At 42.8% G+C, this 22133-nt stretch overlaps 2 protein-coding genes and 1 long non-coding RNA gene across 5 annotated transcripts in view; 1 reads left to right on the top strand and 2 right to left on the bottom strand.

Moving 5' to 3' along the window:
• The window catches only part of LOC131678576 (uncharacterized), a 173444-nt gene that overhangs the window by 91647 nt on the left and 59664 nt on the right, over positions 1–22133 (bottom strand). The window lies entirely within an intron of this gene.
• LOC131678603 (uncharacterized) lies at positions 9217–10305 on the bottom strand. The gene is made up of 3 exons (XR_009303688.1): positions 10031–10305; positions 9631–9971; positions 9217–9574 (listed from the first exon to the last, which is right to left on the bottom strand). It is a non-coding gene; the product is annotated as an uncharacterized LOC131678603 (long non-coding RNA).
• Positions 10370–11783, top strand: LOC131678581 (uncharacterized). The gene is made up of 2 exons (XM_058958809.1): positions 10370–10873; positions 10926–11783. Exons 1-2 carry the CDS (start codon positions 10370–10372, stop codon positions 11754–11756), a joined length of 1335 nt encoding a protein of 444 aa, XP_058814792.1. The 3' UTR covers positions 11757–11783.

The raw sequence follows: 22133 nt of genomic DNA, 5'->3' as shown, positions 1-22133 counted from the left end.
TGTTCGTGCTTTAGGTCCCGTGTTTGTTGGCTCATTCGACAGGGATGTTTTGTGTCGCCTTGGAGTCGCATCAAACCATCGTGGGTGTATGGTACAGGTGGAAGAGAGCGTTTCTGAGAATGATAAGGAAAAAGGGGCAGTTAAAGTTGGATATTGATGGTTTTTATGAAGGTGTATATAAGGGACATATAGAGGACATCGCGGCTTGCCAACACATCTCGAACCGGGACGTTGGGTGGTCTTCCTCGGGCCCGGAGGGTGTCCATAAGCCGAGACCTGGCGGAACTGTACTCGGTGCACGCCCAGACTATGTGCTCTATATCGTGATAACCGTCGCCACAAGCGCAGATACCACTCTCCACGAGCCCAATACGTCGGAGATGTGCATCCAGTGTGTAATGGTTCGCCATGAGTCGGGACATCACACGAATGAAGTCACGACCCACATCCATCCCCTTGAACCAAGGTTTCGTCGATACCTTAGGGACTATCGAATGTAGCCACCTTCCTAGCTCCCCATTGCTCCACGAGGTTTGCCAACTTTCGAGAGTTCTCTGATGAGTAATACTGAAAAATTCGTGAAAGCAAATTGGTCTTTCAAAAACGTCACCTTCAATGGCACCCACCTTAGCTAAGGAGTCCGCCTTCTCATTGCCCGGAATGGAGCAATGAGAAGGGACCCACACCAAGGTAATCTGGAAAGATTTGTCAGATAAAGCACTCAGTAGCTCCCGTATTTTCCCCAAAAAATACGAGGAATGCTTTCCATGTTTCATCGAGCGAATAGCGTCAATAGAACTCAGACTATCCGAGACGATGAAGTAATGGTCTGCGGGTAATGTGTCAATGACTCCAAGGGTATACTGAATAGCAGCTAGTTCTGCGGCGTAAACTGAAGCAGGGTCACTGAGTTTGTAGGAGGCGGTGAACTTTTGATTGAAAATACCGAAGCCAGTGGACCCTTCGAGGTTTGATCCGTCAGTATAAAACATCTTAGAACAGTCGACTTCTCGGAATTTATTATAAAAAATATTTGGAACCACTTGTGGGCGTATGTGGTCCGGAATTCCAATAATCTCATCTTTCATGGATGTGTCGAAGAAAACAGTAGATTCAGAAGTATTTATGAAATGCACACGGTTGGGATTGTAAGAAGAAGGATTCATATTTTGCGCCATGTAGTCAAAGTACAGGGACATAAAACGGGTCTGAGAATTGAGCTCAACAAGCCTTTCGAAATTTTCAATCACCAACGGGTTCAAGATATCGCATCGAATGAGCAATCGATATGAGAGTTCCCAAAATCGATTTTTCAGCGGGAGAACGCCCGACAGGACTTCGAGACTCATCGTATGGGTCGACTGCATACACCCTAAGGCGATACGCAAACAACGATACTGAATTCTTTCGAGTTTGATGAAATGTATGTTCGCGGCGGATCGAAAGCAGAAGCATCCGTATTCCAGTACCGACAGTATCGTTGTTTGATACAACCTAATTAGGTCTCCTGGGTGGGCACCCCACCACGTTCCGGTTATTGTACGGAGAAAGTTGATCCTTTGCTGGCATTTCTGTTTCAGATACCGAATATGGCATCCCCAAGTACCTTTCGAGTCGAACCAGACCCCTAGATATTTTACTGTTAAGACCTGAGCTATAGTTTGACCCATTAATAGAAGCTGTAGTTGTGCTGGTTCACGCTTCCTAGAAAATACAACTAGCTCAGTTTTCTCCGAGGAGAATTCGATACCCAGCTTAATAGCCCATGCAGACAAATTGTCCAAGGTATTCTGTAATGGTCCTTGTAGATCGACAGCTTTGGGCCCCGTAACAGACACCACGCCATCGTCTGCAAGTTGCCTGGAATTGTGCAGGAATTGTCAAGACATTCATCAATGTCGTTGACGTAGAAATTGTATAACAGGGGGCTTAGACATGAGCCCTGGGGGAGGCCCATGTAGCTAAATCGTGATGTCGATAAGTCACCATGCGAAAAATGCATGTGCTTTTCCGACAACAAGTTTAGTAAAAAGTTGTTTAAAGTCGCTGAAAGACCATGCTGGTGCAGCTTCTCTGAAAGAATGTTGATAGAAACTGAATCAAAAGCCCCCTTTATATCTAGGAACACTGATGCCATCTGCTCTTTACTAGCATAGGCCATTTGAATTTCGGTTGAGAGCAACGCAAGACAATCGTTCGTCCCTTTGCCTTTGCGAAAGCCAAATTGTGTATCTGACAGTAAGCCATTTGCTTCGACCCAATTGTCGAGGCGGGATAGGATCATTTTCTCGAACAACTTTCGGATACAAGATAGCATTGCGATCGGTCGATACGAATTGTGGTCGGAGGCTGGTTTTCCTGGTTTTTGGATGGCGATGACCTTCACTTGCCTCCAATCGTGTGGGACAATGTTAGCCTCAAGAAACTTATTAAATAAGTTCAACAAGCGTCTCTTGGCAGAGTCTGGCAGATTCTTCAACAAGTTGAATTTGATTCTGTCTGGCCCTGGAGCTTTATTGTTACACGACAAGAGAGCAAGTGAGAACTCCACCATCGAAAAAGGTGTTTCGTTCGCGCTATCGTGAGGAGACGCGGCGCGGTAAATCTTCTGTGCCGGGGCGGAATCCGGACAAACCTTCTTGGCGAAATCGAATATCCAACGGTTTGAATATTCCACGCTCTCATTAGTACTGTTTCGATTTCGCATACGTCGGGCTGTTCCCCAAAGAGTGCTCATCGATGTTTCTCTCGTTAATCCGTCGACGAACCGGCGCCAATAACCGCGTTTTTTGGCTTTCATCAAACTCTTCATTCGCTTGTCTAACGTCGCGTACTGTCGAAAACTAGCGGGTAACCCGTCGTTCCGGAAGGTCTTAAACGCGGCGGCCTTCTCTGCGTACACGTCTGAGCACTCTTTATCCCACCAGGGATTGGGAGAACGTTTTTGTATGTTTGCGCCGGGTACTGGCTTAGTCTGAGCTTGATTCGCGCTGTCGAGAATCAAGCCAGCCAAAAAGCTGTACTCTTCCTCCGGAGGAAGTTCTTGAGTAGATTCGATGTTGTCGGATATCGCGGCAGCATAGCTCTTCCAATCGATATTTCGTGTGAGGTCATACGAAATATTGATTGTTTCCAATGGCCTTGAGCCGTTATTGATTGAGACTACGATCGGCAGATGGTCGCTACCGTGGGGATCAGGGATTACCTTCCACGCGCATTCTAACTTTAGCGAGGTCGAGCAAAGGGATAAATCTAATGCGCTTGGGCGCGCTGGTGGGGGAGGAATCCGTGTCATTTCACCCGTGTTTAGAATTGTCATGTTGAAGTTGTCGCAAATATTGTGAATTAAAGAGGAACGGTTATCATCATAAAGGCAACCCCATTCCGTACCGTGAGAGTTAAAGTCGCCTAAAACTAGTCGCGGTGCAGGCAGGGATTCTATGATGTCATGTAGCCGGCGATGCCCAATCGCGGTGTTGGGGGGAATATATATGGAAGCTATGCAAAGATCTTTGCCTTTGGTTGTTACTTGACAAGCGACAACTTCAATACCTGTTATCGAGGGAAGGTTAATTCTGTAGAAGGAATAGCGCTTTTTGATCCCCAAAAGCACTCCTCCATAGGGGGTGTCTCGATCCAGGCGAATAATATTAAAGTCGTGGAAGTTGAGATCTATGTCGGAAGTTAACCAAGTTTCACATAATGCAAATGCATCGCAACTCAAATTATTTATTAAAATTTTGAAGGAATCGATTTTCGGGATGATACTTCTGCAATTCCACTGTAGAACAGTGATCAAATCCGTGACCTCGTTCGATGAGTTAGCCATCGAAGGATACAATCGCTGAAAGGAGGGGCCATTTAGCAGTCAACTGCTTCAAAAATGTTCTCACTGTAGGGAGAAAAGCTAACATAAGACTTTTAATAGGATCAGTTATATTGAATGTTTTTATTATCCAGTCCACAATGTCCGAGAGTTTGATAATTCCAGTGCCGCGATTATTCTCGAACTGAAACAGAGGAACACTTGGGATTTTTGATGTTCCGGGAAGTGCTGGGAACTCCTTCTCTGAGTTTAATCCTCCGAGACCAGGAGCTAATTGCTTCGGTTTGGTTGCAACACTTCCAATAGATGTGACTTTCTGAGTCCCGTCAAGGGATACCTTCTGGCCTTTACAACGAACTTTAGGAGAGGAAATGTTCCTCCTCTTCCTATAACTTCTAGGCGCCCTAGTAGATGTTCCCTCTTGTGGGTCATCAGCCTCGCCCTCGTTAGGAGGCAAGTGAGCATAGATGTTTGTTGAGGTTGGTGGTGTAGCTTTCTTTAGCATTTCTGCGAAAGAACGTTCGGATCGTCCAGCAAGGGAACGTTTTAGTTTATCCCCGCGTAGTTTGTACGCGGGACATGCCGAGATATCATGCAGATTCTCTGCACAGTAAGGACACTTCTCAGCATTCTTACTGCACGAATCATCTAGATGATTCTCCCCGCATTTTCCACAGCGGGCCTTATTGCTACAATGGGTGGCTGTGTGACCCAATTGTTTACACTTTGTGCAATTCATGACCCGCGGCACAAACAGACGCACAGGCAGACGAACCTTGTGCAAGAGGACGTAATTTGGCAAAGCGGTACCAGCGAAGGTCAACCGATAAGAGTTTGATTGGGGGTACGTTTTTGAACCATCCCCCGCAACTACTACTGAGTGCAAACGCTTGCACTCGAGTATTTTCACTGGCTGAAGTAAGCGGTCTCTGAAACGGCCAACGCCGTACTGCAGCAGATCCTCGCATGTCAAACTGTCATCGGTGACAACGCCTTCAGACTGTACTTTCACAGCTGGAATATACACGTGATAGTCCTTCGTAAAGTGCTCGCAGCAAGCAATATCGTTTGCCTGCTTTGAGTTAGTCAGCACGACCCTCAGTCTGTCTGAGCGGACCTTTTTTATTTCGATCACAGCCGAGAACCGTTCCGTTAGGTCTTTTGAAATCTGTAATAGATTCAGCGATTTTGTTTTGGGCCGAAAGAAGACCACAAAGGGACCGGTCGAGAGCTCTGGATATTGTTTGGGTCGGGGGAGAGCCTTAGGAGTCGATTCGATCTCCATTTGGCCATCCGGGGAGGAAGCCATCGACACCGTCAACGCACGGGGTCAGCACCCGCGCAGACGGGAAAAAGCCGTAAATGTATCAAAAAGGTAGATTTCACTTATCTGTATACTCGTTTCCCACGACGCACCAGTCCAGCTTAAATAGCTGGTTATTGTTCAATCCTCGCTTTACGAACAAAAGGTTGAGGAATGTGGCCTAACGGTTAACACACGCACAAAAGAAAATAAAAGTCCAAACCTCGAAGAGGCAGAGAATGGCAAAATAACCTTGAACGCGGATTACTGCACTGTTCTTTTTCCAACAGACCGAAAACAAAACACTTCTATCTCGATCGAGCGATGCGTAGAGACTGTATATAGGATGTTCTTGATCGTCTATTTCTTGGGTCAATACTGCCCCAATTGCTCGATCACTGGCATCACATGCTATGGCAAACGGCTTCTGGTAGTCCGGAGTGGCCAGCACTGGAGCGGAAACCATTGCCGCCTTCAGTCGTAGAAACGCATCTTCAGCTTTGTAGTTCCATCGAAATTTTATTTTGGTTCTAGTGAGCTCCGTTAACGGCGTGGCCATATCTGCAAATTTGTCGGTGAAACGGCGATACCAGTTACACATTCCTAAAAAACGTTGTATTTCCTTCTTGTCTTTCGGAGTGGGGAAGTTTACAATGCAGTCTATTTTGTCGCTATCGACTTTCCAACCGTCACTGTTGAGCACATATCCTAGGTATTTTAGTTCGCTCCGGCAGAATTGAGATTTTTCTGGAGAAACCGTGAGCCCTGCTCGCTGTAATCTATGTGCCACCTCCTTCAATAATTCTAAGTGTTCTCCAAACGTTGGGGTGCAAACTATGATGTCGTCTAAATAGTGAAATACCTTAGGTTCCAAATCTGCGAATAGATGCATCATTACCCTGGACAACGCTTGGCTGGCCGTGCACAGACCAAATGGCACCACCTTGTGTTGGAAGTGTCCCCTCCCGGGGATTGTGAACGCAGTTAGTGGTCGTGACTTCTTTTCTAGTGGCAATTGCCAGAACGCGTCTTTTAAGTCGATGGTGGATATGTACGAACAGCCACTCAAGTTGTTCATGATTGCTGAGATTTGTGGAATCGGCGCTCCTTCGTTTACCATTATGCTGTTCAGATGCCGCGCGTCTAGACACACTCTATAGTTCCCATTCTTTTTCTTGACCGCCACTAATGGATTATTCCAAGGTGAGAACATGGCTTCTTCTATGACATCGAGTGCGAGCATCCTGTCCACTTCTTTGTTTACTTCGTCCATCACATACTTGGACATCGCGTAATAACGTTGCTTCTTCGGTACGGCATTTCCCACGTTGATTTGATGTTCGTAGACATGTGTTCTACCCAATGTTCCGTCCTGTGCAACCGGGAATGTCTTGATCACTTCCTCCAGTCTGCGTTGTTCATTCTCGCTCAATGGTTTCACGTGTTCGGTGTCCGTTTTTTCCGGTCCAGTGGAGGCGTCTGTTGTTGCACTGAGCGAGCAACACACCGCTTTTATTCCAAACTTGGTCCAGAAATCCATTCCCAGTATGACACAATCAGGTAATGATGGAGCAAGCAGCACCGTTGTCATTTGAATCCGATTGTTGAAAGCTATTGGAATGTGAGCGAAGTGCATGATGTTATGCGCAGTTCCATCCACCGTTTGAATTGTCCCCATGACGCTTGCTTTTCGCAGCTCTAGCTCTTCTACTATGTTTACCATCTGACCGCCCAGTAGGGAGCAACTAGCTCCGCTATCTAGCAGTCCTTTTAGCCGTCTTCCTAGCACGTATATCATGGCATGGGGACGTTCGTCCTCCTTTGGATTGATGATTATTGAATTGATGATTGTTTTATTTGGTATTTGAGGGAAGTCGTAAAAGTTTTGCGAGAAATCGCTTCCCTCTTCTAACGATTTCCCGCTTCCTCGTTTCCCAATGCCGTTCTGCACGTTGGACAATTACGTAGCGAGTAGCCCTTATGTCCGCACCTGTAACAGAACATGACCGCCTGCGGTTTCGGGCAGTCCATAAATCGATGGCCTTCCTCGTCGCAGTTCCAGCATATTAGTCCTGTTCTTCGCTGGTCGCTGGCGCTTTGTTGTGTTTGATCCACGTTCGATCGTCCTTGCTGAGACTGTGTGTTCCGTTGGCCTCTGTTTTCCCTGTTGTCATATCGCAGTTTGAGCGCGTTTATTTGTTCCGTTAACTGTTGACACTTCTGCTGCCAATCTTCCTCCGTCGAACTACGAGGCGTTTCTGTTGCCTCTGTTGTTCTGGTATCCTCTGTAATGCTTTGCTGCCAGCTGCTGATTGGTTCGGTTTGTACGTGACCACCTTCCTGGTTTATTACATGTACTCTTCCGAATTGTTGGTTAGCCGAGTTGATCTGTGGTGGACGATTGGCTCCTGGAGTGGCAAAGCTCGGTTCAAGCAATGCGTTGTGTGGTATGGGGATTCGTCTTTGTCGACTGAGGAGCATTCGAGTTTCATCATAACTCATGCAGACCTCCACCAGTTCCAATAGTGAGTGTGGTCTTGCGGCTGTGACGATGGCGGCGTAGTCAGCGTTCATATTTTTTTTACTATGAAAAATTTCTCTTCCTCTGCCATCGGTGGCTGTACGAACCGAAAAAGAGCAGAAACGTCGCGATAGTATTTTGCGAATGTTTCGTTTTGTGCTTGAAATCGAAATGTCGCTTCCAATTTCAGGATTTGGGTGTAGCTGCTTGGGAGGAACTCCTTCCTTATTTCTTCCTTGAATTCATGCCAAGTACCTAACAGGTTTTGGGCTATTGCTCTGCCGTACCAATCCAGAGCGTCATCTAACAGCAAGTGTTTCACTGACCTCAACAGCGTCTCGTCGGTTATGCCTTCGGATCTGGCGAATGTTTGAACCCTATCTAAAAAGGTGTTCAAAGATGTGGTGTCCTTTTCCCCTCGGAATTTAAAGGGCCAGTTGTGTATTGCCTTTAGGCTTCTTTCTCCATCGTGATCGTTTCGATGTGCTCCTCGTTCTCGATGAAGTAGATGAACTAATAGTTCATCTCTTGCTCTGCCTACCTCATCTCCTCTGTCTTGTTGCTCTCCTGACGGGTTTGTGTGCTGGTAGGCCGGTGGTGGCGATCCAGTCGGAATCGTTGCATTTCTGGGAATGTTGTTGAGTAATGACTGGCCACTAGCTCCGTTGAATATCCTGAAATTCAAAGCTCCTCGTCCTCTGCCACCTGTTGCAGGCACCGGTGAACCGGATGGTGATCTTAAGGGATTAGTGTGCTGGGAGGAAAAGCTGTTTCTACTAATTGCTCCTAAGCTCCTATTCTGTGGCTGATCTTCGCTGATTAATGCTGATGTGTTGAGTGAGCTTCTCTGATTCTTTTCCGCCTCTGCCCTTAGCTGCTGCTGATGTTGTTGTAGTGTTAGCGAGGTTGCGCCTTCTTCGTGTCTTCCGTACATCGAATCGGTGTTGTCTTTAGCGCTACTCCCGTTCACGCTGTGTAGCTGGTCATTAAATCTATCATCAATATCCTCGAGTGTATAATTTACCTGTATCATTAGTGACGCGTGAATGTCGATTAGGTCTTTTGGTGGATTTATTATTGACAGACGTTTTCTATAATGCAGAAGGCGCGATTTACATTGAAGTAGAAAGTCATTATTTCGCTGTTTGAGCGCCTTTTCTATCATCGGTATTAACAATGTTATTTGCTGTTCACAACGACTGATGTTCTCGTCTGCGTTGAAAGCATGTTCAGACGAGGCAACATGTATGCTGTTTAAGAGTTCTTGCTGGATTAATGCCTTCAGCTTGACTCCCTTAATTCTCCGAGTAGCTGAGCCTAATTGATTGATATGACGCAAAGCTAACTCGTAGTTAAGTTCCTCATCGCTCAAATGCTGAGGATCCATGTTACTATACTAAAGGGTATCCAAACGTGTAGTAATACTAAATTGTGGAGGAAAATTTCCAAACGGTAATAATGGTTCGATTTGGTTGGGCGCCAGTGTAACAAAAGGGGACGTGCTAACTCCCAAAAACCAAATCAAATAGAACCAAACTACTCAATCATTGTATCTCAAACATTTATTGCAGGGATCCTGCTCTCCTATTCATCTATCTTGAGGTCCCTATTATTGCGTGCACTTGATTCTTAATCTCTATGTACTCACAGCGGGCCTTCGGCCCCGTGCGGTCACCGCCTATTCTATGCCACCTCGCACGACTTCCCGGACTTCCACTTTTCGCACATCTTCACCGTCCTCGCTTTCTCCCCTCGGTTCGCCGCGTCTGCTGACGACTTCCCACGTGCCGTTGGTTCCCGCACCGCCTTACAACTCTCACTCGTCTCAACCGTACAATTGGGCGTCCCTACTGTCCTGAAGAGGATGGCGTGCCTGACAGCAGTTTGTTCTCGTCGACTCTTAGGTCCGGCACAACAGGGAACCCTAAATAAGAGAGCATATGTTATGTCTCGCCAAACTCATCGATCAACCGGACTTACTCGTCGATCCCCTGTTGTGATTGTGCAATGAAATGAAGCGCTGCACGATTAATGTTGATCCTTCGTTGTTCGATCGTTGCTTGTTGCACGTGACAATTGTGGGCTTTAACCTGCCAGCAATGCTTTTCCTCGAACAGTGGCGTTGTCTGTGTTTCGCCCCTGCAGAAAGATCGTATTCAGATGACATTTGCTAAATCCCGAAGAATTGCGTGTACCTGATTTGGTTGTTCCGCCCTCTTCTAGACCCTGTCGGTTCTGCCGTGGTGGACCACTTGCCGTTCCACTTTCGTGCCGTTCCAACCACGGGTGAGATCGGTTGGATGACTAGGCACAGCGGCTTTCTGTCGAGGAATATCACATGATGTTGCTGACCCTTTTTAATGAATTTGTCTTTTCCTACCTCTACTGGGAGACGTTCCGTTCGTTGGGTGCAATTTAGCCCACCTTTGCGTGTGTCTTCTGTGACGGTTGAAGTGCGTGTTAAGGTGTTGTCGTGCTTGTCTTATGCGATGTTCTGGAACTATCTGTGCGAGGGGCTCTTCAAGTCGCTATTACAACTATTTGTCTGTGGTACTTTTATTTCGTGCTGCTTTTAGTATCGATACATTGAGTTGCTGGCTTAACTTCAAATGTGTTTTTGTGCCGACATAATAATCAAACGTAACAAGCATTGCGGGTAAAGTATTCTTGAATACACTATTAAGTCTTGTTTAACCTTTTCAAATATTTCTCTAGAAACATGTTGTACCGTTGCACAGATGCAGACGTGGAGTTCAAGAGATCTACCTCAAGACGTGGAAAGCATAAACGCGGCACTGCCAAACGTGAAGCTGTGCAAGCTCACATTTTGTCGCATAATCCTACTATATCGCACTACCGGCGAGAACATGCGCCCAACCGTTTGTATCTGCCATCCGATCTTTGCGAGAAACGAATGCACCAAGAGTTTTCAGAAACGTGTAACATGAAGGTCAGCTATGCTTTCTACTGTCGAGTTATGAAAGACATGAACATATCACTAGTTAAACTAGGACATGAGCAATGTGAATGTTGTGTAGCTGCTATCCAACATCGCAAGCAATCCGGTCATCAGGAGCAGTTGACAGAACAAAATTTTTCATGTGCGGTATGTGTAGCATTTACACAGCATATACGTGCGGCCGGTGAATCACGATCAGCATATCGGGAGGATGGTGAAATCGTTTCACCGAAAACAGTAGTACTAGCTGTGGATTTACAGAAGGTTTTAAACATGCTGAGCTGTTATATCATAGTTTAATATTCATGCATTACAGGTCATTCAGATACCTCGATTGGAAGGGCTTAAATCCGTGGTTTTTTCACAACGACTACTTGCTTTCAACGAGACATTTGCTCCGGTAGGAAAGTATTCACAGAAGTATCCCGTCATTGCGTGTGTTTGGGATGAAGCAATTAGCGGTCGGTCGGCATACGATATACTTAGTTGTTTTCATCAAGTTCTATTAAGATTCAAAGATCTGGACAAGGTTACACTGTGGTTGGACAATTGCTCCGCTCAAAATAAGAATTGGAACTTTTTAATTCATCTCACTCTATTGATTAATTCATCTTTAGTCCAGTTGAAAGAAGTTGTTCTTAAATATTTTGAGTCGGGTCATGCATTCATGGCTGCTGACAGCTTTCACGCAGCAGTTGAAAAAGGAATGCACCACGGCGGGCTTGTTATTACCACACCCGATTTCATCTCTGTCGTCGGTAAAGCCAAAAAAAATGTTGAGGTGATCAGTTTGTACCCAAACGACTTTTTTCAAAGCTCAATAACAGTTTCGCAGTACACACTGAATTTATGCAGGCCTCGTCCATACATAGAAGCCATAAAAAAGGTCGTATTGAAAAAAGGAAGCTACGAGTTTGAATACAGCAGCAGCCTTGGTACAACAGCTCCAATAAATCGTTGCAATCTTTTTTCGAAGAAGCAGCAAAAGCTGGTGATTGATAATTTTGATTTGGATAAAACTTTAAAAAGACGAAAATCACCTTGTGGAATCGATAAGGATCGTAAAACGACATTGCTGAATACATTACGTCCGCTATTAGAAGAGACAAAAGCAGATTTTTGGACTAACCTTCCAGAATCGAAATAAGATGTAATAATCGAATTACTGTCTCCCACTACTTCTTAAATAAACAAAAATGTGTTGGAATATCTTATTTCCTTTGTTCGTTTTGTTTTCACATATATTTTTTTGTAAAAAAAGTATTTCAGCAATATTTTGTTGTGCATGTAAAATGGGACTGTTTTCCGGTTATTTTCAACATGGGACAAACTTGCTTGTGATTTTTTTTAATGTTTTTTCAGAACAATTCTCTTCTCTTGTATGTTTTTCCTGAAACTAGATGTAAAAATGTATGACTTCCAAAGAATATTTCAAAAATGAACACCTCGTCAGGCGGATCCTTAGCAGCTTTGCGCCACTTCATATCCTTCACCTCGACTATTTTTTTTACAATGGAGAAGACCTTTACGTCCTAGCCACAGTTTATAAAGAACAGTTGCGCAAAGACTGAAGCAAATCTACCTATTGAACACTCAAAACGTCTACCTATCGGACACGAAGAATAACAATGCTCGAATGCGTGGGAAGTATCGTTATTATGTGATTATAATTATGAGAAAAAATTCAATGATGTAATATGAACATTATTTAAAACCAGGAATATTTCGCTTAATGACAATTATTAAAAAATATATGTTCACTGATATTCAAATTTGGCACTATCTCAAACACCGGAACAGCTCTGGGTAATGTTAATAATCTTCCACCGACAGTGGAAATATGAAGGTATTTCTCATAGTTAAAGTGTAGCTAAAATTTTGACAAATTTGTGTATGCATTCCACTTATACGATATGTACTTATTCAAATTTATCTTACGCTGCAAATTCGATTGTTTTTTGTCACACCCCAATCAGACGGCAAGCGGCAAAAATCAATGCATTTCGATCTTAGTTGCGGATCAGTTGAGAACCGGAAAAAAGCTTAAATTCTTTATACGATGTTATTTATCGTACTGATTTTTACAAAATAAAACTAAACACTTAATTTTAAATTTTTAAATGCGCAAAGTTAACTTCTAACTGAAGCGTTCGGGTGAAGTCATTTGAAATTTAACTAAAAATAAAAGGTTGCCAAAATTTAAAAAAGACCAATGATTGGTCCAATGTTGCCAATCCTCTTTACGCAACTCTACTATTAAAAACTCTGGTCCTAGCCCAGTACACGTGCTATTGGTAGGGTCCAATCTACCGCACGGGGTGCACTGGGGGCGTGTCGGGTTCGAATGGTGACGCTGCCATTAATACCGACTAAACTCCATTGGGCTCCGCCATCGTTCCTCCCAGGAACTACCTCTCGGTATTACTTCTGGGGGGATGGCTGTACTAAATGTACTCATTCACTCTCGCTCACGCGTTCATACGTCCTGTATGAGGCTTACTTGGGTGCTCTCTCTATCGCACCTTGATTCACTCTCAAACACTCCCACATGAGGCTGATTTTTGTGCTCACCTTTTTCGTTCCTTGCGAGGCTGACTTGTGTGCTCACCTTACTCATTCCTTGCTAGGCTTACTTTTGTGCTCGCCTCACCCATACCATGTGAGGCTGACTTGGGTGCTCACCCTATCACCAGATTCACTCTCGATCGTGCCACTCTATTGTACCTCTGTCACTCCCCCTGGCATCCCATGTGGGACATTTTTCTTAGGCCCCACTTCTGACATACCATGCGAGGCTGACTTGTGTGCTCACCTTTTTCATTCCTTGCTAGGCTTACTTTTGTGCTAGCCTCTACCATACCATGTGAGGCTGACTTTTGTGCTCACCCTTAACATGCCGTGTGAGACTGACTTGGATGCTCACCCTTTCACTCCTCTGCCACGCCATGAGGCATCGATAGCTAAGTCCCAACATACTACGCTACGACCCTCCCGTCTTGGCATGAGGCAGTCCACATATACGCCTATACACTCACTCTTCTGTCTTGCTTCGGGGTTGCTGGGTTTACCCCTTCACGCGGTTGCCAGTCGCTGCGCCAAACCTGCCTCGGCATGTACAGACCATTCACTCCCTTTTTTGCGCTTGGCCTTTTTCGCTCCAGCTAACCAATCACTAGTTAGCCGTGCCCGTCGTCTGTTGCTCGGTTCGCCAGATTACCTGTAGCCTACAGGCAATCTGGATGGTAGCAGCCGAGACTTGTCCCACTCACGTTGCTATCTGGCGACCGAGGTCACCCTGGTGCGCTCTCGGGCTCCCCTATTTCCACGTAGCTCGAAGCACTCCTCATCTTCCCGAATGACCAGCCCGACTGGCATCATGCTCGCTATCACGCAGGATGCATCGTGTGATACCGTACGGTAGGCAGATATCACTTTGAGGCACATCACGCGGTAGGTGCTCTCCAGTTTCTGTAGGTAACTGGTTACCCTCAGTGCTCTTGACCATGACGGGCCGCCGTACCTGAGGATAGATACGGCAACGCCTGCCAGTAGCCTACGTCTACTGGCGCACACCTTTGAGCTGTTGGACATCATCCTCGATAGAACCGCAACAGCAGTCGACGCTCTCTTGCATGTATAGTCGACATGGCTGCCGAAGGTCAGCTTGTCGCCTATAATGACTCCGAGAGACTTCAGACTTCACTGTGAAGTGATCGCGACTTCTCCCACATGGATAACTGCATGTTGCGCCGACTTGCTGTTGTTGACGATAACTACCTCCGTCTTATGCTGAGCGAGCTCCAGGCCTCTCGCGCTCATCCATTCCTCCACCGTCACCTCGACTATGTGGCGAGCTATGTGGTCAAGCACCAAGCTTTGCTGCATAAAATCACTTGGTAGAGCACTATGTCACTGTTACTGGTGTTATTAAGCACACCTGAGAAATCACAAATTCAATTATATTGTAAATTCAAAAACTGAACAATTCGAAATTCCAAAGCAGAAAAAAACTATGTAGAAATCCAAGCATTATGAAATTCAGAAATACCAAACTTCGAGAAATCAAAATTTATATTTTTTTTAAAATGATTCCTGTAAGAAAAATTTATAAACTCATGAATTAAAAAACTTGTTTATTTACAAATCCCACCTCATAAGTTCAAGATATCTGTATTCCAAAATTTGGAAAGGTTCAAGAATCAAGAAAATTAAAAATTCAATAAGATTAAATATTCTAAAACTCAAACATTTAGAATTCATAAATTCAAAAATTGAAAAAGGCCAAATATTTTTTTGAATCAAGAGTTCAAAGATTCAAAAATTCTAAAAACAATGTTTAAAAATTCTGGAACTCAAATATACAAAAATTTAAAATAGCATGAAATTTAAAATTCGAAGCCTCTTGAACTTGAAAAATTGAAGATTTCACAAAATAAGACCCAAAAATTTAGGAACCCAAAAATTTGATTCAAAAATTCAAATAACACAATAAAAATTCAAAAATTCTGTTATTCAACAAATTAAAAACTCAATAATTAAAAAAATCAGGCGAAATTTTTATGAAAATGCAAACGTTCTACAATTCAAATATTAAAAATTCAGTTGCACAATACAAAGATACAATTCCAAACTACAATAATACAAACACAACTCATAAAATAGAAAAATAGCCAACAAAATCGATACAATACACAACTCATAAAAGTATTAACATAAAGAAAATATACAAATACGAAGATAAAAAAATGTAATATATAAACAGGTACAAATATGAAAAATGCAAGATCACAAAAATACAGTAATACCAGAATACAGAACTACAAAAAGCAATAGTAAACCTATAAATAATTTTTTTTACGTTTTAACGACATTCAATTAGCTAGAGATTACTGGGTAGGGAAATAAATAATACAAAAACGCAAGAAATATAATAATATAAAAGTAAAACAATACAAAAATATAGAACTACCAAAGTTCAAAAAAAAACAAAACAAAAAATATACAAAAATACGAAATACAAGAAGAAAAACATAGAAATGAAGAAATACAAAAATTCAATTGTAATAAAAAAATTCAATTGCAAAATAAAAAAAATACCAATTACCAAAATACGAATATATAAAAATCCAAAACCCAAAAAACATAAACGTCATAAATATAAGAATACAAAAATACAAAAATACAAATATATAAATATAAAATAAAAAATGCAAAAATTCAAGATGGAAAAAATAGAAAAATAGAAAAATACAATAACCAAAAAATTCAAAAATGCAAGAATTGAAAAATAAAAAAATTAATGAAATATTCAAGAATTCCAAACGTTAAAAATTCAAAGATTGAAATATTTGAAAATTTAAATATCCGAGGAATCAAATTTACAAAATACAGAAATTCAAAAAATAGAAATTCAAAAATTCAGGAACTGGACAATTCAAAAACTAACATTCAAAATATCAACAAATAAAATATTCATATTTTTAAGCATATAAATATGCAATGCATCGAAAATTCAACTATTCAAAAATTTAAAGGTTCATAAATTCAAAAAATCCCAAAATTCTGAAATTCGAAACTAAAAAAATACAAATACAGAAAAACACAAAAAACTCGGCAGAATCTCTGGCAGACAATTGTTTTAGGATAGTTATTGCATTACGCCTCGATAGTGGCGTATCAAGGAGACCGAGAGGGCTTATGAATACAACGTCGATTAAATGACCACCCCATATGATACACAAAAAGCAGCTCTTTTGCGAGCATTTTACATGACATTGGACAGCATTTCGGGCTTAATTGCAGTAATTTCAGCTCGTATATTAGCTTTGAGTTCGTCAAGGTTCTTAGATTTGCTAGAATAAACTTTACATTTCAAGTAACCCCACCGAAAAATGTCTGGTACTATTAAATCCGGAGAACGAGGAGGCCATTCCAAATCACCATTTTTTGAGACAACGCGTCATGGGAATTTGCTCTGTAAGAACTTGATTATAGCGGCTGCGGTGTGGCAAGATGTCCCCCGAATAGGAATCTGGGGAGTTGCTACAGACCCGTACTCAAAGAAATTCTTCACCAAATTACGGATTGTCTTGTTTGTAGGCGCCGAATGCCTGCCATATTTTTTACGATAAGCACGCACAGTTTTCACTATTGAACGATCGTTTTCAATGTAAAGCGCTACGATTTCAGCGCGTTCTTTTGGTGTAAATCGACTCATAGCTAAAATGGCACTAAATGACGTTTCAGAACTGTGTTTATCTGTCAAAATCGGCTGTAAAATGGCGGAGTTGTTCAATGTTGAAATAGGATAGGTACATCCAGATGGCGCACCCTGTATTTGCTACAGTTGGGTTAGGGAATGGATGCAGAACTAGCGTATATGATAGAATAGTGACTTCCAGTGTTGAGTTTGTGCATTCGATTCTTTTCATTCGGGAAGGTCGGATTGAATAAATTAAGGTACATTTAATTTACCGACGCACGTGAATCATCATTCATCCAGTCCCGGTGAGCATAGTGTTTACGCGCGTGGTCACTAAGTCTTTATGTTTTTTCGGAAGCATCATTTGAACGAATAGCACTGCACGGTTTTAACGATAAACTAAACTATTTTATTTAGAGATAGTGAAACGCGCCATAAACACCGACTGGTTTCGTGAATTTTATATAGTGGACTGTGTATAGTACAATGTAGTTGCTGCTTTTATAGCTAAGATACATTTTTAGAAGATGAGATTTGGCGGTAAATTCAGTACAATACAGTAGTAAATGTATGTAGTATTCAGCTCGATTTGTAAAAGAATAGCTTCCTATTGATAACACTGCTCGGAACTTCTATCTGCGTTTATCATTGCGTTACTATGGTAGTAAAGTGAAACCCAGTTGAAGCGAACTTGTTAATCTACTCTTGACTGGCCTAAACACATAGTATGATGATATTCTAACAGAATGCAATTGTCGTTAATAGTAAATAAAGAACATTTCGTCGCTGTTGTGCTATCTTATGACAAGCGCCATTTAGCACATTTCGAGAAAAACGATTTTTAAAGTTTATGGTTGAATATCTTGAAGCTTATAAATGGTAGAAACAATTTAGAAAATACAATTGATACTTCTATGTATTCTGTATTAATCTCTCAAATATTGCGAAGATCAGATGACTATATTGCGAGTTTTTACTAAAAATGTAAACAAAAGTCGCACTCACACGTGCCATAGGTGTGTATTGGCGACAAAATTTGTATGGAGTATTATAATTGTGCATGGAAAATTTTCCATACAATAAATCATCAATTATTAACTTCTATTCATTCATGCATTTTGAAGGAAATGAGTCTGGGAATTTAGAAAAAATATATTTTTGATTACTGTGTTGCCAAATATGCAATATTTTTAATTTAAAACTTAAACTGCATTTTTCTTACAATTCGTGTATTTTTATTTTGAAAATTATTATGCCATTGTATTGCTCAGATAATTTTACACAGAAAAATATCTAATACATCAAGATATCTTGAGCCAATCCCAAACCACAGTCATTTGAAGCAAAAAACTCCATTTCTCAGTACTTTTCTCGCTATATCTCAGTAACCAAACTGAATGTCAAAATTCTGAAAACGCCACTTTGTAGAGGTTTTTTAGACAAATAATTGTGGCGATTGTCATAAGATAGCACAACAACGACGATTTGCTCCATTTAGACGAGTTAAACTAGTTTGATTGCATGTTACATGTGTTCTTCTATTCTACTTCATTAGTCTGTTTCAAACAAAGACTCGCGACCTTCGCGATAACACAAACGCGACAATGCAATTGCAATCATCTACACATGCTTACGCCCGCGATTTCGTCAACACTAGAACACAGTAAACGTAGTACCTATAAACCTACAAACGTGGTCTCAAGCATTAACCCAACACTCGCACGTCACGTCCGACTACCCTCAGTCCTAGCAGTTCATATTCACTAGGCAATACCTTCCATGGCGAGATGACTGGGAAATCTAGAGATATGGGGAAATTGACTCTTTTCTACTATCTGTACCATACATTAAAAATTAAGGATCAGATTCACAGTCCGTGCGCAAATGCCTGATAACATCCCGGTTATAAATTTTCAAGGGCTCATCAATTTTTTAACGCGGTCTCAAGCGTGAACCTAAAAACTCTCGCACTCGCACGATCATGAAACCGGTAACTTCTGGAAGTTTCTATCCTTGCTATCAGCAGACTAGGTCCATGCCTTGAATTGGATCAATTAAAAAAAGAAAGCTCGTATCCACTGAAAACATGTTCCATTGCGACATGGCCGGAAACTCTGGTGATATGGTGTTATTCACTCCCTGTAGGAATGTGAATTGTAGACCGAAATCTAAATATCCGCGTGACCATCCAAGAACGCACGCGAATATGTGAATGGCCACACGGTTACAAAATCCAGTTTTGTCCAAGCGAAGTCACATGCACGCGAGCACACGCGACAAACACGTTAACATAAAGCACACCTACGCACAGAGGAGTCATTGGGGTCGAATCCTGGCCATAATTATTTGCTGCTGCAATTGTTGTTATTATGCCTTAATATGAACTAAAAATGGACAATTACTAGTTTTTGGAACAATTTGGCATCTACCCACTTACCAGTGCAGAGGCCAATTTTCTATATCCTTTCAAATAGTAGTAATTTCTAGGTGATCTTGTAACAAAAGGGACGTACTAACTTCCAAAAACCAAATCAAATAGAACCAAACTACTCAATCATTGTATCTCAAACATTTATTGCAGGGATCCTGCTCTCCTATTCATCTATCTTGAGGTCCCTATTATTGCGTGCACTTGATTCTTAATCTCTATGTACTCACAGCGGGCCTTCGGCCCCGTGCGCTCACCGCCTATTCTATGCCACCTCGCACGACTTCCCGGACTTCCACTTTTCGCACATCTTCACCGTCCTCGCTTTCTCCCCTCGGTTCGCCGCGTCTGCTGACGACTTCCCACGTGCCGTTGGTTCCCGCACCGCCTTACAACTCTCACTCGTCTCAACCGTACAATTGGGCGTCCCTACTGTCCTGAAGAGGATGGCGTGCCTGACAGCAGTTTGTTCTCGTCGACTCTTAGGTCCGGCACAACAGGGAACCCTAAATAAGAGAGCATATGTTATGTCTCGCCAAACTCATCGATCAACCGGACTTACTCGTCGATCCCCTGTTGTGATTGTGCAATGAAATGAAGCGCTGCACGATTAATGTTGATCCTTCGTTGTTCGATCGTTGCTTGTTGCACGTGACAATTGTGGGCTTTGACCTGCCAGCAATGCTTTTCCTCGAACAGTGGCGTTGTCTGTGTTTCGCCCCTGCAGAAAGATCGTATTCAGATGACATTTGCTAAATCCCGAAGAATTGCGTGTACCTGATTTGGTTGTTCCGCCCTCTTCTAGACCCTGTCGGTTCTGCCGTGGTGGACCACTTGCCGTTCCACTTTCGTGCCGTTCCAACCACGGGTGAGATCGGTTGGATGACTAGGCACAGCGGCTTTCTGTCGAGGAATATCACATGATGTTGCTGACCCTTTTTAATGAATTTGTCTTTTCCTACCTCTACTGGGAGACGTTCCGTTCGTTGGGTGCAATTTAGCCCACCTTTGCGTGTGTCTTCTGTGACGGTTGAAGCGGTTTGCTCTCCTGCACTTGCTGCCACTCTGACTAACCGACCTGCACTGATCCGCGTGTGCTTTTTGCCACCTTTTGCCAGCGAAAAGCAATGTCTTTGTCCACGAGAAATGAGATGCTTTGTTTCCTTTTTTTGTCTCGTTCTGCGGTGACGGATACACTTTGAGGAAGGTCTGCTGTGGAAGTGCGTGTTAAGGTGTTGTCGTGCTTGTCTTATGCGATGTTCTGGAACTGTCTGTGCGAGGGGCTCTTCAAGTCGCTATTACAACTATTTGTCTGTGGTACTTTTATTTCGTGCTGCTTTTAGTATCGATACATTGAGTTGCTGGCTTAACTTCAAATGTGTTTTTGTGCCGACATAATAATCAAACGTAACACAACATTACCGTTGGGGTTTGAATTTTTCATGAATCGAATTGCCGATTCATGAAAAATTCATTACTTCTTACTTGCCCTTGAAGTTGGCTAGAGACGACGATCATGGTTTATCCTTTAAAATTGACTTTATAATCCTTCCACTAATCCATTACTTAATCACGCAAGCCTTTCTGCTTGCCAGAGCGTATTACTCCAGACCCAGAACTCATACTGAAATACCGCAGTTAGATCTGCGAAATGTTCTGATCGAACGCCAACTTTGTTTGGCAAAGTGTCTCTAGCCTTATTCTTGCCCTCTTCTCGTTTGGTACATTTCCCCAACAGCAATACATTCAAGTCGATCTAAACTAGTCCATGTTAATGGACGGTACGATCGCACATAAAGCAAATGTATGCGAGAATTGGCTATCCTCTCCACACTACACGTGATTTTCCTTCCTTTTTTTGTTTTTGAGACAGGTCGTTGTTTCAGGTCGTCTGACCCCTTCAATGACCGCCTACTTGTCACAGCTGTCGTGTTCTGGTCTGGGAAAGAGCGCATTTCCTCACTCCAATCTACATGAGCCCAGATATGAGAGATAGTTTCATGTTCATGAAACATACCGCGCCCTCAGCTCGCGTTGCTTTTGAAAGTTTTCATGAGACGCCCAGACTGACACGACGATGTGATTTGGATACCCTTGTTTAGTAGTTGAGCCTATACTTTGCTTGTTTTGGGTAATTGTCAATTGCCCATCTTGGGGATGCTTTTCTAGGCGTACGATTTTGTCCAATGAGCTGACTTCAGTAGCTCAGGTGCGCCATCGTCCATTTGCATGGCTACCTTGTTGTAGTGCTTCTCTCCTGAATTGCAACCAGTTCGGTTTTTGTGCTTGCTGTGTCTTGAACCTCTTTGGAGGGTTGTCGAAAACTGCACCGCCCAGCACTGCTCGCCAGTCAATTTACTGTTGTCGCTGGTTCGCTTCAGTTGTCCTTGTTTAGCGCCAAGGTGGGGAGGTAGTTAAAATAGTTGTTGCTCGCCGCACCTTGACAAACTGATTTTCCCGATCAGTCGACGGTTTTTTGGGAGTACTGACTCATTGTTGACAGGCTTGGCCTGTGGACATAGCTCTATTTCGTTTTTCCTTATTTCATTTTAGTCTGCTTTGATATCTTTGGAATGATAGCGACCTTTCTTCCCAGTCTTCACGTCTTCCAACATATAGATGTTCGTCCCCAGGACTTCTCTGACAATGGCCGGCACGTACTTCGGATTCAACTTCTTATTGATCTGATCCTCCTTCGACGATAGAGTGAATGTTCTTCTCCAAACGACGTCACCTGTTTTAAAGGATATTGAACGCGTTCTGAGGTTGTAGTGCTGCTTGGATTTCTCGTGGTTGTTTTGAATTCGCTTTAGTATGAAGTCGTGAACCCTCTGTATCGCCGACAGTCTCATTTCTTGCGCTATTTTCGGGTCCTCGTTAATGTTGAGCTTCTG

This window comes from Topomyia yanbarensis, chromosome 2 (assembly GCF_030247195.1).
Source record: "Topomyia yanbarensis strain Yona2022 chromosome 2, ASM3024719v1, whole genome shotgun sequence".
Lineage (NCBI taxonomy): Eukaryota > Metazoa > Arthropoda > Insecta > Diptera > Culicidae > Topomyia > Topomyia yanbarensis.
The sequence above is the reverse complement of the archived record's forward strand: the minus strand, read 5'-3'. Positions and strand labels throughout refer to the sequence as shown.

Excerpts from the sequence above, each read along its gene's own strand:
- LOC131678581 (XM_058958809.1), top strand. The coding sequence starts at position 10,370 with ATGTTGTACCGTTGCACAGATGCAGACGTGGAGTTCAAGAGATCTACC. Across the intron at positions 10,874-10,925 it reads TAGCTGTGGATTTACAGAAG|GTCATTCAGATACCTCGATT; the intron begins GTTTTAAACATG and ends CATGCATTACAG.